General features: G+C 43.5%; 1 protein-coding gene across 1 annotated transcript in view; it reads right to left on the reverse strand.

The window, feature by feature from the left end:
• Positions 1-19,715, reverse strand: part of LOC114875576 (zinc finger protein 324B-like) — a 34,020-nt gene that overhangs the window by 13,721 nt on the left and 584 nt on the right. The window contains exon 2 of the mRNA XM_029185998.2: positions 777-1,484. Within this exon, the coding sequence (XP_029041831.2) occupies positions 777-783 (7 nt within the window). The 5' untranslated portion in view covers positions 784-1,484. The remainder of the gene's footprint in view (positions 1-776; positions 1,485-19,715) is intronic.

A 19,715-nucleotide genomic window follows, 5' to 3' on the forward strand; every position in this document is an offset into this window, starting at 1 on the left:
AAATTTTGATTAAAGAAGAAAATGCATTACCATGAATTTTTTCAAATATTTAAATAAGCGAAGAAAGTTGTTTTCTTTTCAATATCTGCATTCTTTTAACATATTTTTCAATATAATAGATAATAATTGATACCAATGGTGTCCGAAATGCTTGGAAGTTAAATGATTTGTTTAAGAAAAAATAGAAACGTGTGTCGTAACTCGTAACTCAATTTGAAAGTTTAATACCTTGCTGGTAGATGTATTTTTAAATCTATTGTTTTTCAGCGTCCGTTTCATCAGAATAATTTCTGAAAATTAATAGCCTATTACTAAATGATTTAAGCTCGCTTGAGAAGATTAAAGATCGTGATAAACAAATTAATACGAGCGGTATTTTTCACGGTGAAAAATCATTAAGGCGGGTATGCGGTAAGAAGGAACGATCCAATTAATCCGATACTATCGCTCATTTTCGACTTAATTGAATGCATAATCTTATTCGACACTGCCAAGGCCGTATTAAAAAAAACTGATACACTTTCGTCTTTCTTTAGAAAGAATACCACTATCATTAAACATAACTTCTTTACTAATAAATAGTACACCCAGGGTCGTGTTTATTCCTAGACAAAATAGGCGCGTACCTAAGGCCCTACTGCACGAAATAAATAATTCCCTAATTTGAATAAATTAAAAATATATGTAAGAAGGGCACAATTTTAATTTACATGCCTAATCTCTCCTATCACACAAAAAGCACAGCGAATAAATATAAGTACCAGGAAGAGACTCACCGCACATTACGTCCAATTCGTCGATCGATCCCTACTTTAGATCATCCGACAGTTCATGGAGGCTCCGTAATCGGCACTAGATTTCCAAGCTTCACACAAATCCGCGACACAATTAACCCCACAGAGACGGTTCACCTACAGTGTCTTTCCATTCACTCTCGCGATCTTGCACGTGGCGTTAGGTTAGGTCGCGGTCTCGTGTTTCCGGTTCGCGCGGAAGCGTGATAACAGCACACTTTATATTCGATGTCGAATTGATCTGATGAAAATGTAAGGAGAGTCACGGGTAAAAGTAATTTCTGACAGCTGCTCGATGAGATGCTCTCAGGAACGTCCTGACTAACAGCAAGACCCTGACTGACCCTGATCTGGTCGAGAAGGGTAGACGCACGGTCTCGCGTGGAACGCGCGTCACAGTCTGCTCGCAACCGAGCCGCTTACCTGCTTGGGTTTCTCTCTTCTCACCTGCACTCTTCGCTCGCACCTCTTCGCTACCTGGAGGCCACGCCCCCCGGGCTCACACGCGACCAGTTTACCGGCGCCACGGTGGGGGAACCGCTTCCTCCCCTCCACCCGGCGAAAAGGATCTTCCTTCCTGTTTTGCATACGCGGGCAGCTCTGCGCTTTTGATTGCGCCGCGCCAAAGAGATACGCGCCGCATTTAACCTTTAACATGGTTAGCTGCCGTGGAAACCACTGGACACCGATCTGAAAAAAATTGAAGAAAAATGTTAGTATTAATTTCGTAGATTATAGTATCTTGTAGACAATTACAAAATTGTTGTTATTATCAAATAAAACTGACTTCTACTGAATCACACTTTATTATTACAAAATCAACCAATAACCTTCTTTCCCGTGTAAATCTATTGGACCGTCTCCTAGCAACGGCGCCCAAAGGGCAGGGCGTTTTAAAAAAGGCGCGAATTTTATCTTTTGAATCCTAAATCGCGATTGTAAAACAAGCATCGAAAGGAAATTACAGATACCATTCATGTATTATTAGAATATTCAATATTACGTGGAAGTAGAGGTTAGGCGGGAATAACGATGAACAATAAGGTTAAAGAGAAAATGGTGCTAGAGAAGGAAATCGTGAGGGTAACTGAAGCGAGACGATTCGGTGAAACCAATAGGAAGTCGGAACGGCGGAGCAAGAGAGATGCGCGCGCATACTAGGGACGCGAGTAGTAGATTTGATTCGGCGGGGGTCGCGCGAAGGAGTGCCGTCACTGTGCATGCGCACGATGGACACGTTCTATTGGGCCGCCTTCCTAGAATCGGATCCACCTTCGATGATCGCGCACACGATTCTAGGTGAATCTAGATTAAGTGGCTACCAATCAATGACCTTGAAACCCTCCACCGACGAATAGTCATTGAGGGTCTCTGCAACAACCGACTTCGCGTCGATGTAGGTCAGGACCGTAGCCTCTCGCTACGTCTTGCGTCTCCGAAACTTGAATCGATTATTTTTTTTATTTAACTTAATTTGTAACTTTTATTGAATGTTTACAACTGAATGAAAATGAAAGTCAAATGATTTGTAAGAAGCAGAGTATTTTTCGTTATTATAGTATAAAAGTAGCAAATAAACTGTACACTCATTTACAATTAAAGATCAACAATGTATTCAATAGCTTATAATTATCTTTTCACGTATCTTGTTTTTGTTGCTACCTTTTTCCATGTATAGAAAAACTTGGTGTCGTGGAATGTGTTGTATACACGTTTCTTCTTACTCGAACCCAAGATTTTTATTAATTTTCTGATGAGGTTACGCATTACAAACGGGACAATCATGTTCGGAGCGCGTTAAAGCATTACATTCGTTTCGAAATTATTTCTCGAATGATGGGAAGAATTGAAAAACTCTGGTGGTCGGGTTTAATTTCCTGTAAATTACATTGACCAATTTGAGGAGACGATGCTTAATCGTTAATTTCCACCTTGTCAGTCGCGATGTACACTCACCTTTAAGATAATTAAACCACTTTCTCGGCTGGTCAGATATATATTTACCGTGACTTTTATAAATAAGCCACACTGTAAATACATTGTTAATAACATATAAAACTTAAGTTTTTTAATATTCCTCAATTATAATAAAAAGCGTTAATAATCTAATTACCTGTTCATTAGAAGCACAAAAGTTTCTATGTCTTTCATAGAAAATTATAAAAATAATTTATCATTTAATCGAATGAGGTTCATCAATGCTATAGAATATCAGCGGAAAGAATCAATGAACAAAGGGGATGCGAAGATAATGGAAACTCCTTGAACGAGGAGAAACGTCCGCGTAAGAAGAGAAAGGAAATGAAAGAATGGTACTAAGGGAGGAATGTATTGAAAGCAGGTCCCGATGTCCTTAACCCACTGGTGCACTTGCATCCCGCGATAACAAGCTACCTGGCAACTTCGGATAAGTGAAACTTGCATAATTGGCCGACCAAGGTGGGACAAGGAAAGAAGTCGACCGGTCGGCAGGTAACTGCACCTGCGATGTCTCCAAGGTGCGCGCGTGTGCCGGCGCGGCCGTGTGCTTTCAACCAGACAACCGCATATCCTGAACAACGTTCAAAGAACATCGAATGTGTTTGCGGTCGAACGTGCACGATCGATTGGAAGCACCAGTGAAATTGGTCGAATGATTTGTACATCCTTCCGATGCTTGATTTACACCCACGTCCCACCGCGGACTCGGACTGGAAATTTCAACGGGTTCCTTATATCGGAGTTACATATATTAAGTCGTCGACATTTTTGGCACGTTGACTGCTCGTACAGGGAAATTTGTGGGATTCGTTTCGATTCGAAACGGAAGTAACGCGTCAAGAGAGCGATAAAGATTTCTGAGCCTATTTTGTATTAATTTCATTGATAACTATTTTCGAGATATTAATATTCATATTTATTCGGAGAATTCTATCTCCATCGACGTGCCAATCAAAGGTTTAATTATTAATTCGTGTGCTCCAAGAATTATCATTGATCGTGTTAATGAGGGAACTTGGAGATTGATACGACGGAAAGAATACGTTTGAGACGGAAGCAAGGGTACCTACAAGCTGTTCCGTTCTTTGGGCGATAATTATTAATCGGTTTCGAACGGTACACCATCGAGATTTGTCCCGGTCGAAAGCTTTTAATCTCCCGTCGAGATCCAGGGATCGTTACGAAACGGTGCTTAAAATGCAGGTGCAAGGGAGAATACCTAATAGCGAGTGCAGCTTGAGGGTTGAGGTGCAGCAGTAAAAGGAATAATTAACGAGTAGGAGCAATTATCACGGAGCAGCTTGCGCTCGCGACGTCAAGCGCCATCGAAACTTCTTTATCATTTAATATAATTACCTGCCGATACAATGTGTTGATAATTGAACAAGAAATTATTACGTAGATCTATCATCGTCCTCCTCCCCCTTGAATCTGTGATTCTATTAGATCGCAGATAGTATTCCTGTCGCGATGGTACCTGATTGTCGAAACTTACACGAGTTCAACGTCCTTAAAAACGGCCCGTGAATAAAGAAAAATTCATTTTCGTCCTTTGCCGGCTTCAATCGAATAACGTTTCTGTTACACCTGCACCGGCGGAGTGAACGGCAGAAAAAAGTAGGTGTGCAGAAGGCAATTAATGAGTAAGCGTAATTATTGGTGGATGGACAGATCGGGGCTGACATCGTGATTGCGTGGCTCGCGTGTTGCCACCGCTTCCCGTTACCTTCGGGCTAGTCGGAAATCATTCGACATCTCGTGGACTCGTTCCTCCACGTGTCACACGTAATTTCTTCATTTTCAATACGAGAAAACGATCTTATCTCTTCCCCTGATATTTCAACTACTATATTGAAACTACCAGCGGGTACCATTATTACCATTTTTACCTTCAAGGAGTTGCATGCCTTTAGGCGGCAAAGATCTATGAAGAATGCAGCAGCGATCCATGACCATGTGGGCACGTGCACCCGAAGGATGCACCCAAGGATGCACCGAGCGGAACGCGCACCCGACGCGACGCCGAGCAGCCAGCTAGCGCACCCGACGACTTCCCTTCCACTTGGCTGGTAAGCGGATCGTCCATTGGCGTATCACCTGCCTTTCCGTCCCTTACGATTACCGGATTTTCATTCGAGGGCCAAATGTCGGCCCTCGCGTTCCACGGACTGTATCAAAGTCGGAATCGTTGCTTCCAGCGGACCGTTATTGCTTAACCAACGCCATCGCGATTATCGCTTATCGTATCTACGATCCAATGTCCCCGTCCTCCCTTCGGTGGATGGTGTAGAAATTGGACGTGAATATGGTAATTTCAAGTTAGAAAGAGAAACTTGAATCCATAGGTTAAATTTTGTCGGTTTATGGAAATTTGGAAAATGAAGATGCAAAATTTTTCAGGTAGATTTTTCAATGGAAGGAAATTGTAGCCGTGGATGACGGCAAGTTTTTATTTTGAGGTCGGTGAACAAAATGGCGCCAACTACGCCAATGATGGACAGCACGTGACTACGGGGCACGCGCCGGCACGCGCCACATTTATCACAGAAAGCACGCGCCTTTCTTCCCCTCTCCTTTTCTCTTCCTTCCTCTTCCTGCCGTTCCCCACTTACAATTTTCTCCCTCCCCTCTCTTTCCTTACTCCTTTTCACCTCCTCCACATCCATGCAACCATCTCTCTTTTCCAATCCCACCTTGTCTCTGTTCATCTCTCCCCATCGGAGACACCACATCTTTCTCCCAAAATAAAATCTTAAATTTCTCTTGTCAGTTCCCTCATCTTTCTGCTCTTTTTTTTCCCTCCTTCTCACGGAGAACATCTCTTCCCTACAGTTTTCACTCGCGATCCTTATCTCTCGAATGATTTTTCAATCGATCCTTCGTTTCTTTCTCTCGATGATAAATGCCCGCGCGCTCTTGTGTGCCACATGCGCTGCAGAGGAAATTTAAAGGTTCAAAAAGAAGGCGAGAAACGAGCCCGCGATCATTTATTAATCCCATTGACGTGGCCTCTTCGGTAACATTGTTTTTTCGTGGAATTATAAACTACAGGCTGAAGTTATTAATGATACGATTCAGCCTTTAATCTGTCCATTGAATGATTTCATAAATTGCTTTGAACATAGATTATTTTTGCCGAGGATGAAAGTCATCGGTTAATTGGTCCAGCTTCGTTTTTGTCAAAAGTCGACGCTTCGATATGTTCCTTTGCTCGAATGATTAATATTTCCATTTTGATAGCAGACACCAGTCCCATCGTTCAATGATTAAACTTGATGCGGCTCTGACACGACCCACGATACACTCTGTTCATCGGCAACATTGTAGATAATTGAACAATTGACAGCGACATCAACGAATAAAATTGACTGGTCAATAATGGCGGAATCGTGTCCCCACGATGGTATCGAGACGAACGGAAGAAACATCGCGGACGATCCGTCATTGTAACGAGGTGTCGGACGAGCATCGGGAAGAAAAAGAGCATCGCGATTTCGGTAGGGGCAGACAGTCAGTTTGCCGGGGCATTTTTCAGTCTGCGAGCGGATACGCTATCGGTCCTGGCATCCAAAAATCCTGCCCTCAACAGCACCGACGTCCCATGCATTATTCAAAAGGCTGCGTGCACGCAGCGCATGTTCCTCGTTCCCCGTGTTTACGTATGTAGTACACAGTGCAGGCGTGTGTAGACGGGGGCCCTGTACAGTTGACGTCACTCTGCTCGAGAGAAGATACGAAACGCGGGGCACGCGTCCCTCCACCCTGGGCTCCGCACATGCACAGCGAAACAGAGACACCGGACCGACAGCTGCGCTTCTCATCCACACGCTACACCCGCGCTGCCCTGGCGGGCAACGCGGATTAAACGATCCCTCCTGACCACCGTCTATGCTTTCGATAATTATATTTACCACTCGAGAAGTAGACGCAATGATCGTTAATTACAGCGACCGGTTGTTTCAACCGGCGACGTCTTATGACGCCATCCGAACGGGGAGAGAAATTTTTATTCGTTACTCGAATAACGACCAACAGGAATACGTAGATCCAAGCTGGTGATCTTTAACCGTGGGTTAAAGTTTCGGTAGTCGGTGTAGGGCGATGGGGGCGCAACAGTGTTTTACGCTTGGTTTCCTCCGTGAATCGTGGTGCTTCATTTAATCACCCTGCAGGGGATGAGCGCACACCAGCCCCTCGGTTTCGAGCTAGGTGTCCGTGCCGTGACACCGGCTCCCGAACAGCTGCTCCCTCCGGTTAAGTGCTTTCCACTCGAAACCACGATTTTCAACCATTTTTTTTTATTTACAATATAATTTCGCTATCGACGTAATTAATGTCCGGTTCCGTGTTCGATACGAGATGCAAATTTTCCAACTTACAACCCGAATTATCTTAAAGAGCCGATCTTTAGTATTACTGCAGAGGCATCACGAGTGTCGTGAAAATAAAACTGTCGTCGCGACGAGCGACATAATCGTTTTCCCACCTCGGAAATAATTCATTAGGATGTTTACGAGTGGTCGCGAGCCGTGTTCCACGTTATCGAGGACTTCGTTTACGGCCGTTCGCAACGTCAGGGTCAAACGGCTGCAAGGAGGATGATTTGTACCGGCTCGTAAAGCCGTGAGACTCGGCCAAACATTTCACACCTGTTCTTAATATCAACGTTCACCGAAATATTCCGAGGAATGAAATTCCAGGTGGAACGGTAGGGCTCGCACGAATCGACGGAGGGAAAAGGAACGGTTGGAAAATCCCGGAAGAAGAGGATCGACGGGATGACGGAAGAACGATTTCGAAGGCACGCGATGGGCACACGCCAGGAGGAGAAGGTGGGTGCTATTCCAGGGGCCCGTATGTCGCGCGCGTGTACGCGTCGGGGGCAGTGTGCCGACGTTGGTTGGCCGGGTGTCATCTGGCAAGCAGAGCAACACATGGGCGTTTTGTCTCGTGCGCCTGTGTGTTCGAACCGAGAAGCCTAACCTACACCTATCCGCATAACGGTCGAATCTGCCGATTCGGCATCTCCGAACTTTCCTTTCAACCATTTCAGTTTTTTTCGATTCGAAATTTGGAGACAAAACCGAATCTCTCTCTCTCTTCGTGTATAGATAGCACCGAATCGGGTGTCTCGGAGAGATTACAAACAGGTTCCATAATTGGTCGCAAAAATGGCCCATCAGCTGTACCGATAAAGTCAGGCAACGACGTTGATTTCAGTTTCCTCGATTCGAAGTTTTGAGACAAAACCGAATCTGGTGTCTCGGAGCGATTACAAACGGGACACCGGGTATGTTCCATAATTGGTCGCAAAAACGGCCCATCAGCTGTACCGGTAAAGTCGGGCAACGGCGTTGATCTTGGCAACTGTACCAGCCGACGAAACCGTAAGATCCGCTTCGATGATTTCGAGCGGTTAATCAGGCGAGCGTGCACGTGCTGTGGACAGGGAACGCGACTCGTTCCTTTTTAATTGAAAGCAATGGACGGAAAAAGCTTGATCGGTCACGATGCGTATGCCCGCGAAATCGAAACGAATTTTACTGGTAAACGGGACTCGGTATACGTAGACGGGGAACGGGTTGAATAAGGAAACCGAGACCGATGCGGAACGAAACAAGACATCACCGTAAACGAAGGATCTTTGTTTAACCAATTAATACACGCTTACGTTTTTGGCATCGTTCGAAATTACGAGCCCGTACTTGTCATCTGCCGTCATTTTTATTATCGTCATTAAGTTTTCAATGAGTAGAGGCACAGCTGGAAGGAAATGAAATCATATTTCTATGCAGAAAATAAGTAGAATTGTATTCTGTCGATGATGCGGGAGACCATTTTGGTCCCTAATAATGTCATTATAATTGACACAAGCTTTCCTACGGCAAAAACGAGCAAACAGTTTGATAGTACGTTTTTTTCCTCAAGGTACAAGAATCGTTAACCTTTGGTCGGCAAGACTGTACAAGGCACCGGTTATCATATAATAAGGACCAGTTTTTCAACGGCGTGAATTGGCCTGTGTTTTCCGTAAAAGAAGTACCATTATAACCGTGTTTCGTACGTCTTAATTGGATGAGATGGTTCTTGATTTCGGATAACGAACTGGTTGATCGTTGAAAGTCCAGCTTGACTTTTCTTCTACGTTTCCTTTCGTTTACGTAACGCGCCGTGTGCCGTTTTCAAAGATTGCTGCACGTCGAATCTTGGTTAATAATTAAAATTCAGATTAAATTATTGCGATTCGGTCGTTTTTTAATTTACGAAATACACGAGCGATCGGGTTTTATCATTTTCGAACTTTAAAACGTCGATGAGTTTGATTAACGGCGATCGATGTTTCGCTTGTTTTATCGCGTACACGATCGACGCTAATTATGACGGAACAAGGTATGATCCATATACCAGGTGTCCGATAAAATGGACCGGTAAGGAAGCTGGAAAGCGTTAAAATTCTCGTTTCGGGCGATTCATTTGCCGGTTGAAGAGGAATCGGGAGCTTTCCCCCGGCAGAGATACGTTCGCGATAAGCCACCTAAGGATCGAGAGAAATAGAGGCCTTTTCTTGAAAAGCAGAACAGAGATAAAAGAGAAGAGAATGATTACGTAGCCAACTGCACGCATGCGCTTTCAGGTTGCACCTGACCATTCAGTGCTTCTTTTCCAAGCGCGAGCACATATCCGTGCCGTTTCATTTCGTTTCGTTTCGTTTCGATCGAGGGTTCGTTAATGAGACACTGCCTCGATTTCTAATGAGAGGTTTTCCTTTGCCGTTTCAGGGCCAACCGATTGCGATCTGCCGTACGTATACGTCGACCCAGATGCATATGTCCCCGTGTCTCTTGGAAAAATTGTATCGTTAACTGATGCACTCTGGCCGAAGGGTGCCCGATGGAATTATGCGAAAGGTGGTTGTTCCAAGTTTTTGTTGCCATGGGCGATTATATTCATCGAGGGAAATATTTGAGAATTTTTCGAATTTCAAAATTTCAAAATCTTACAACTTTGGAATTTAGAAAAATTTGAATTTTTAAATGGTAAGGGGGTACCAGTGGACCTTGTTACGCCACTGGTAACGATAAGTAATAGTGTACTTTTACAATAGACGTTTACTCCGAAGGACTACGGCAAATTGATCTTGGCAATTTAACACTTCATTCACGAAAACGAGCTGCGGACTTTTACGACTTCATTCACAGTCTGCGGATACTTTTGAACGGGCCAACGGCAGACGGAAGTGTAGCAGGCTCTTTTCTTACACCCTTCGCTTAACCCTGAAGCGGTTACCATTTTTACACTCCGTCGATTACACCTTGGAACGTTCAATTGTAAACGGATAACGAGGGTGTAATTTCACTCTGTGAATTGCATCGAAACCCTTTCACCGCTACTCTTTCTTTAATTACTTGAAGAGTAAGTATCGCTGAAGGGAATGACGGTAATTTTGTTCTCGAAGATGGTTTTTGTATCACTCAATCAATTAAAATTCATATTTTATCCTAATGATTTTTCATTTCACATTTTTCTTCGAATCATTAGAATTGGTAATCAATTTTTTACTCTCCTAGGGTGATTCGAAGTACAAAGACAAGAATTGCAGGTTCTTAATAAAAAGGAATGCGGAGGGGCCATTAACTAAAAAGATCAGCTGTTCTTCGGGATACTTCCTGAACGAGCAAGAGGAACCCGCCCCTTTAAATCTCTGTGCAGGACCGTAAAAGATTGGACGGCTGGAGGATGCCACGGTCGTTCGGCTGTGCCCATTAAAACTTAAGCATTTATGCTTCACCGTTATGAAATTCCTTCGAACCATCCGCCCATGATTTTTCATTTTTTCTTTCTTACATCGAAATCGTGTAACATACCTTTGCTGAGGTGCGTGAAAATTTCTTGAATTCCAATTTCTTGTTATCGATATTCAAACATTCGAGTACTCGCAACCCAGACACCCAAGCACCCAAGTATCCAAGTACTCGAGAAATGATTTTTCAGAGGAAAATCAGTGGTAGTTGAAATTCAACTGGGTTCTTCGCACCGTATATTCAGGTCCGCCGCGAAGGGCGAACTTGAACGAGGGACGAGGAAGACTGGTTTGGTAATTGAATGTACCGAGGTGTATGATTTCGTCGATTTATCCCTGAGGCGCGAGCGAGCCGCGGCTAATTTAAACTAAATGCCTGCCGGTTAAACGCCACACGCTGCTTGATCAGCTTCCCTTGATTTAAGCGTTTCCAAAGCATCCTCTGTACTTTCGTGTCGTTAAAGGGAACTAATTAAATATCATCTCTCACCGGATTGACCACCGTTCGCCCGATTCCTTCCCTCCTCTAAAGCGTCGGGATAAAAAATCGAACAAAACCGACTGTATACTTAACCACGGTTATTGTCTGCCTAATTATCGTCTTACGGAACGATTAACCATCAACCACTTCTACCTGGACAATCATTGGTCCGAGGATATTATAAATCTCTGGTATGGCTGAGCAGCTTGTTATCAAAATCTATTATACTTCCCGTAATTCTAACCTGTACTCGTTTCATTTTAATTGCGGTCAAAAGAACGAGCAGTGATTACACGAAACCGAGGATCATTATACTTCGTCTATTGCCTTGATGAGGTTACAATTTGTTTGTTTTAATTTTATTCGAACACGACACGGTAGCGAAACTGATCGTGACTCAGAAATGGGATTGGAAAATTTTTTACTTGTTGAATAAGGGGGATTATTTTCAATGGTATTCGAGGTATTCTACTATACGAATTATTTAAATACCCAAGCACCCAAGTATCCAAGCTCTGGGTGCCTAAGTACTAGAATATGCAAGCATCCAAGTATTCAAATATCTAAATATGCAAATTTCCAAATTATTAATTCCTTCTTTTCGTTCGTTCTGGACCCGATAAAAAAAAACGCTGAATCGATGGTAAAAAGCGGAACCCGTGCAATCGTGATCGAGAAATCGAAGGAGATTCAAGGTGAAAGGGTCGATAAATGCATCGGGAGAGGAAGATGGGGAGTAATCTGCGGTGCGCGGCGTGTCGGATTGTTCGCTGTTAATCTTGACAAAATGCCCGCGGAATATTAATTCGTGAAACGGCGGCCGGTATCGGCACGCCGGGCTACCTAATGGGGCCGTGACGAGGGGAGAACGGGCCAAGTTTCACGATCGCTCTCCACCACGCAACCGCATAAATTTCCATGCGTTCCGTGTATCAGGAACGCGTAATATCCAGGTGATTTTCAAAAGAATTATTAACTGCAGATGCGAATGGAAGAAAGTGTCGCAGATCAAATTTGGCCCCCATTAAAGAAACACGGATCTCGTTATTCACGATCAGACTTTTCTCTTTCGTCGATCGGAACTAGGTCGTAGCCGCTTTCGGATATTTAGCCATTTTACACCGTGAAATTTATTAGACCGCTTATTACAGGCCCTTTCAAATTACTCGAGACGCGTTTCTCATTTCTGTATCATCCTGTACATCGTATTGCACTTTCTGTGTAACAAGTGGCTGGGAAGTCGAAAATGGACAGATCCGAGCGAGAGGCGTAAGAATCGGGGAAAGTGAAACGATTTTCAGAAAGGAAACGATGACACTTGCCGAAGAATAAGAGGGTCTCTCGCACGGTAAAGTTACGTAAGGGGATACGGTAATATATTTGTGTCGCAGGCTACGGTTTCGTAACTCAAAGTCTGGCACGTGGCCGGACAAAGAAAACTGTCTGTTGCACTTCTTACGCTCGACTTCTCTCTGCAACATTAATAATGCGCTTGTTTGCATAATAAATGTGCACCGTGTGCGGTGACAATAACGAACCGCCGTCTGATAGGAAATCGAGTCGCCTTATTTCGCGACGATACAATCAAGAAATGACGTTCCCATCGATAACGCGCCAGCTATTTTCATCGGCTTGATTAACGCCTTTAGAAATCGACCACTAATTGTCGCCAACATGTGTTTCTAAACGATTGCCGTCTCGAGATAACGCAACCTTTCGTGTCTTTGGCTGATATTTTTATTTCCAACAAATCCAAAGACGTATACTTTGTTTTTCTGCATCCCAAAAAGAGCACGTTCATTCGTTGTAATTTCATTTTATCGAAACAACGATCTTTAATTATCACCCTTTCGCACGAAAACGCGAAGGAAACGGTCACCGCGAAGAAAAACCTTCCACGAGTTCTGATAAGAAGGAAAAAAAGCACTACTGAAATTATTAAAAGTTGATTAATGAAAGGAGATGCGTACACGTGTTAACAGCGGGTGGTTTCTTATACGCGAATGGCTTTTAAGAAGGTGCGCTAAGTTTTTGTAGCCTCGAATTTGCCCGCAGCCGCGGAGGATCACGCGTGCTGAAGAACAAAGGCGGTAAAAGAGGATTATGAATCCTTCGTGCCGCCACCCTGATAATCCTCTCGAGAAAAAGAGTAACTTGAACGGTTAATCCGAAAGACACACGCCAACGGCTGTTTCTTCCTCTCTCGACCCTCCCTCTTTTCCTATCAATTGAATTTTAACGAATTATTAACACCGTCACGTATCACGCGATATCGCGCGAGTTGACTGGTGAAGAGAAAAGATAAATTTACGAAATTCAATTTGCAAAATAGCAAATTGGTAAACCTGGTCCCAACTAAAGAAACGTGAACGAGCAGACAACAAGCGAATTCCTTTGAAGCACCGACACCATACGGGAAACATCTGTTCGTTCACGTAGTTGCACGTTTTCGCGCAATATCCCGTTCATTGAGCGACGATGCAACATTTGCGGACGTATTCTGCGGTTTGTCGCTGTAATCTGGACCTGATCTCGATGAAACCTGATCTCCCGATTGCTTCTTCACCTTTTTTTTCCCTCCTTCAACCTGGTTCGAATCGTTCCTTGCGGTCGCGCGACGATCGTCTTTCGATCAAACTTGTGGCCAAAGCTAATTGAGCCTGTTAGAAGCAAAAACCATCCACCCTATCTTTTTGCGGATCGTTTAACCACGAATCAAAATAAAGATAAAGGAATGAATTTTTAAATAAAAAAGGTTTCCATACGTTTATTACAGAGGTAGACTTAAATTGCCCTCTATGAAATTCAGTTTCCCGCGTTAAAACGAAAGTCCCGTTAGACTTTGGTGTATATTCTAATGTAAAAATGCTGAACCGAAGAAACGGAACGTGGAAACGAACGCGTGGACGAGATGAAACGACAAAGATAAAGAGGAGGGGCAGAGCGGAGATAAAACGGAAATCGGGTACGCTCTCTGTTCAACACCTGGAAGTGACTGCTGGTAAGGATCGCCCTGAAGGTTGAATTACGAGGTAGCGAAGGAGTAGGGGGCACCTGTGCGGCAGGTGACCGCTATCCTGCGAAGCATAGCGGAGCTTGAATATTCACGCACAGACAGACGCGTCTCGTCTTGGCTCGTGTGCGATCGCTATCGCCTACGCCTACCAAGCGTTCGCCTCGTTTCTAATTACCCCGCAACGCAACGCGCGGCCAGCCGTATTAACCACGCTATATGTTTACTCGCTATTACCCAGTTCGCTCTAAATGGATTTCGAGGGAAAAAAAGAAGAGATTCGCGGGTAGAAATGCTATCCCCCTGCGTTCGTGGTTTCCGTGGGCGCATTCGTTACCCGTGATTACTTGCGAGGCTGCGCAGATGCTTCTGCGCAACGAAGTGAGACGCGCATGCGCGCTGGATATGCTTTTACTTATTTCTAAATTTCTAAATACATTTCTGAATATTATGGCAATTATGGGTCAGGGAATTATAATATTGACAGAAATGAACCAATTTGCTTTAGCTTCCAGTAATAAAATACTGTTATTTTAATTACCACTCGACTTATAGCCACTCAAGTTCTTCCACGCTCATAAATGGTGTCGTAAAATCTGAATTACCTTCTAAGATGTTCGAGGTAATTTTTACTAGTCCACCCTATAGATGTTCACGCCCAAAATGGAGAGCTCATAAGGTGTCTGAAGGTGCGCCTTAATTTGCTCATTTGCATAGAATCGACGCGTTAAAAACCGGCCGCGAAAGGGAGAGATTTTCGAAATGGAACACGTTGAAAGAAACATGGTTGCAGAAGATATGCAATCCCGCTAATTAGAAGGCGTGCGATCGCCGTCCCGTTCGATTCTTGCGAATTCTGCGCAAACTGTGTTCGGTAATAATTTGCTGGCGGCACGATTGTGAAAGAAAGCCGGCACTTGCTTGCTAAGAAGGACAGAACGAAACCGGCCAACAAAAAGGGTTTGTTGGACCGCGTTTGTTAGGGTACCGTGATTGGCCCTGCGACGGGGACAGGTGCGTATCATCGCGCGAGCACAAGGCTCGCTTCCTCATTTTTTACGCCCCGGAAATCTTTACGCCCGTGTAATCCGCGTTGAGTAATGATACGAGCTGGAAACGACCACGATTCCACCTCGGGAATGAGATCAATTTATTCTGGCATTGTTGCGCCTTGACCAAGAAACTGGTTGGTAGAAAAACCTACAGGTATTCTTTTACACAAGTGGGTATCGAAGAAAAACTATAACTAAACTAAGATAGAAAAATAGCAACTCGAAGTCAATTTGAATTCTGTATCAAAAACAATAATTACAGTATTTCCAAAAGCAGTAACCCATAAATATGCGTTTTCTTAAAACGTGTATTTAAATAAGACAGATTTATCGATGCTTTCATGAAAGACGAGTTCATCGTCCTGAATCACGAATCTCAGTCGACCTTCATCATCGAGCGAGCAATTAATCGAACAGGATTGGAGAAAGGGACGAGCCAGGGTGAGATCCGATTGCGATAAGCATCAGGAGTTGCCTAAATAAAGGTGGAACGTTAATTTTAGAAGGGGCCTGCCCACTGGTCGAGCCAGAATAATGAAAGCAGCACGAACACCGGAAATCAGATGCGAGCAGCAACAGGAGCAAGAAGTTGAAACGCCCACCGAAGTTTTTCGCGATGAGTGCACATATTTCTTTTCGACGCTACTTTTTGAAACACTGTAACCATTTTTTTGTACATACATGAATAATAATAAAAAAAAATTTTGTTTTAATTCTTAAAACCGCCTTTATATAATCTTCCTTTAAGAACGTTCTCTTACGATTGGTCGCAGCTGGATGATCCAGGAACGACGGGACAGGGGTGTGTAACTAATCCGGCGTCGACGACATCGTTACCAACCTGACGCGCGATGCTCGCCTCGAGCGTGTAATTAATATACACAGGTTGCTGGTAACTCAATCGACAAGGTTGCTGCACTTGTACCTTCTATGGCTGCAGCATGCATCGCGGTATCGGTAGGACGAGTATGCGCGCGCGTGGACCCGGGGCGCAAGCGTGTGCCCGCCGTGTGTGGCAGCGTGCGTGGCGCGTAAGCCCCGCAACCGGACACCGAGCAGAGGCTGGCACGCGCCGAAAGCCAGCTCCTCGCTTTTCTTCGCTGCTCGCTCGTCAATTTACCGCTTCGATACTCTTTGCGTCGGGGAAAGGTGTTTCGAGGACGACCGTGGCCCATCGTGGAACACGCAAAATCAAACTACGGCTAGATAACTCGACGTTAAATAATCGATCGTCGGAAATAGGAGAAATTTCTTAGAGTGAAAAGTTTCGTACCGACAACCGTTTCCGTGTTTCACAGTTTCGGGTGAAACGTTGCCGCGAGAGAGCCGGAAATCAGTTGCTGATTCGTGATAAATTTCGAGCAGGTGAAATACACACGTGGTAAAAGGCTCGAATGTGTTTTATATTTCGAGCCGTGCACGTACACGCGGACAGGCGTCGAAGAAAGTAGGCGCGCGAAGGAAACGTACACGCGAATTCGATAGCTGAAAATGACCGATAATAATGATTCCACGTTCCCGTTTATTACGGATGATATAATTTATAGATCGTAACGGCTCGTGTTTCCGATCCGGCTAATAATTTGTCACGGCGTAACGGGATTCACGAGAATCACTTCCCATTTTCGCGGGAGCAGCTGGAAAGCAGGATTTCGGCAATTAACTGTTACCACTACTTCATTTTTAAAACTTGTCGATACGACGCGGAGATCGGTTAATTGATCGATTAAGAGGAGTACACGCGTGTCGTCGCCCGTTCCGGAAACCGTCATCTTATCCTTCGTTTCCGGTCCCCTTTTAACTTCAACCCTATCGAACGTATGATCTTTGAAATACCACTTGTGATATATCAAATTAAGGCTTAAAATTTACTGAAAACGAATATTAGGTATTTTTAATTATTCCTAATTACATTCATTATTTTACCATATTCGGTATTATTCGTTTGATTATTTATGACACGATTTACGATCTGGTACGCGAACATACGTTACACCGAAAATTTCACCAGTGACATTTATTTAACTTTGGGTACTTAATGATATTGCTGTTATATTGCAATATTCCAAAAACGTGAATTTTATACCTCAGCTTGATGCAACCTTGTTAAAGCCGACGTATAAATTACACGACCGACTTAATTATCTTTACGTTTATCGATCCAATGAATACAGTTTATCGATTTTAACTGCTAAAGTAAGGTTACAAGGTATAATAAAAAGCGTTTCCCTTCTGTCTGCCACGGAACGACCTCCTTTTTCCACTTCTCCTTTACACCTGGCTAAGATTCGTGGAAACATCCAGACTCTAAGATAATTTCATCACATAAAAGTGTCGTCAAATGGCACTTGTTATATATCAATTTTTAGCTTAAAGTTCCACGAAAATAACTACATAAACGCCCTGTTAATATTCTTAATAAAATATCACTAATTCTGGTTTGCAACGAACAATATTGTCAATGAATAATGTCTTCGAATTATCTCTCGTTTAATGCTACCCAAATTCTTATTGACACTTGAAAATCCATTTTTCATCTCGCGTTCAATCAAAGGATCATCACCGAATGATTTGATAGACGTTGAAATTACGATCGGTATAATTTACAAGACGAATTTTTCTTCGTGTAATAAGAGAAATTTCGAGGAGTAATTTTTGAAATCTCCTCGGGTAGCTGTTGCCAGAGACGTTTTTGGCATCGTAATACGATCGGCGGCCTGTAATCAGCCGCACCTCGTACTGCGTTTTATTGTCAGGTACGAATGTACGAATTTTCGTGGCTATTATGTGGTTAGTTAGTTAGATTTTTTACCAACCTCCACCTCTTGTGTACTTAGTCGATTTTTTTGCTGGAACCTCGAAGAAATACCGCAGAGGAGATTACCCTCGGAAGTACGAGAAATGATTAAGCATAATTTAATTAACCGAGATTTAAAAAATAAAAATAGTATTAACCTATGATACATAAATTTCGATTATTCTGCTCGTTCAGAATAATCATCCCGATGAAGGTTTATTAACGTTCGAAAATATTGATAAGCCTTTTTTATTGTTTACAGCACTTTCGTTAAATAAACGCGGTGAAATGTTTCATCGCCGTAACTGTACTTGATTATCGTGGACCAGAAATTTCCATGGATAATTTCTGGAACGTTTTTAAAGGCACGGAAGGAAATCATGACCGTCACGTGAACGGCAATCACCGATCGGTAATCAACCACGCGAATGACCACTCTTGCAATCGAAATCCCAAGTGGATCGAGACGGAGGGTGCATTCGAAATGACCGATCGATCTAAATATATTTTTACCATTCATTTTGTCAGCGATCCTAGTTCGACATAATTGTATTTTTATCAATTTTTAAGTCGATCAAATAAGAATCAATTATTCGAAAGAAAAAGTAGCGAGGGTTTAGAAATAGTTACAAACGCGCGCAAGTAGTAAAAGTCAGCCATAAACGCGCGCAGACAATGTACAAACGCGATGGAATAAAATTTTCCCCGAGGAAAATGACATCACAGGTGCCCATCCTTCCCCCTAGGCGTCCCCGGGGAGACTGACAATGCAGCGAAGAGGGCCTCGTATATATAGGCACGTGGCGGTCCACCACTCGCGCCCAAGCATTTACGCGGGAAAATTTGAATTAACATTTATTTCCAAATTCGTACTTTCCAGTTATGTACTAAATTTTATAGCGTTTAATTAATAATAATCGTATTATTTATATATTCGAACAATCTTATAGCCATCGCTAGATGGAATGACCGAAAGCGGAAGCCCCGAAGATGTGGGTCACTCGTGGCTCGATAATGGAGGGAATTAACTCGGTAATCACCGCATTCGGCTCTTCTCCACCCACATCGAAGAAGAAGCCGACTGTTTGCCGCCGCTGCCGGCTGATTTTCACTCTCTAGAAAATTTTCGAAGCTGCCAATTACCGATCTGAAATCGGCATGGCTAACGGGCCTGCATTCCGTCCCTTGCATTCCGACTACTTTATAGATTTTTCGAAATAATTCTCGTTAGAGCGGTCGGGTTCTCTTGGGAAATTTATCGTGAGAAAGCTCGTGAGAAATGGAAGGATTCGCGAACGGAACCAGATGGAGAATCGGAAGACAATGACGACGGTAGAAAAAGAAGAGTCGCAATTATCGTAAGAATTATTCGCACGACGGCTACCGAAACAGCAGCTGCGATCCATTGTCGGCCGCAATTCTTTACTTCAATTCTTGCGTCATTCTGTGAACGTGAGTACACCCGCGTGTAGACCGGGCTGATACTCCGTTTAAATACACTTGGCAAAATGGTAAAATTGTAAAAACTGGTAACGCGATGGATAATCCGATGCAAATAACGTTCTAATATTATAATCACACATAGATAATCTATGACCGTTCGCATCCGGTTTAATGCGTTCCTTTAATAAGAATTCCAGGACAGCGTAATCCGATTTGAATTTGAGAAATAGAACGCGTTAATCGGTAAATCCTTTGTCACTTCCGAGCGAAACATCTGTCATCCGTGTCTCAAGGAAACGTTTTATTCCTTACGTACATAACGAGCAGCCTGAACAGAGTGTTCCATATTCTTTC

The sequence above is a fragment of the Osmia bicornis genome, chromosome 10 (genome assembly GCF_907164935.1).
Source record: "Osmia bicornis bicornis chromosome 10, iOsmBic2.1, whole genome shotgun sequence".
In the NCBI taxonomy this organism is placed as follows: Eukaryota; Metazoa; Arthropoda; class Insecta; order Hymenoptera; family Megachilidae; genus Osmia; species Osmia bicornis.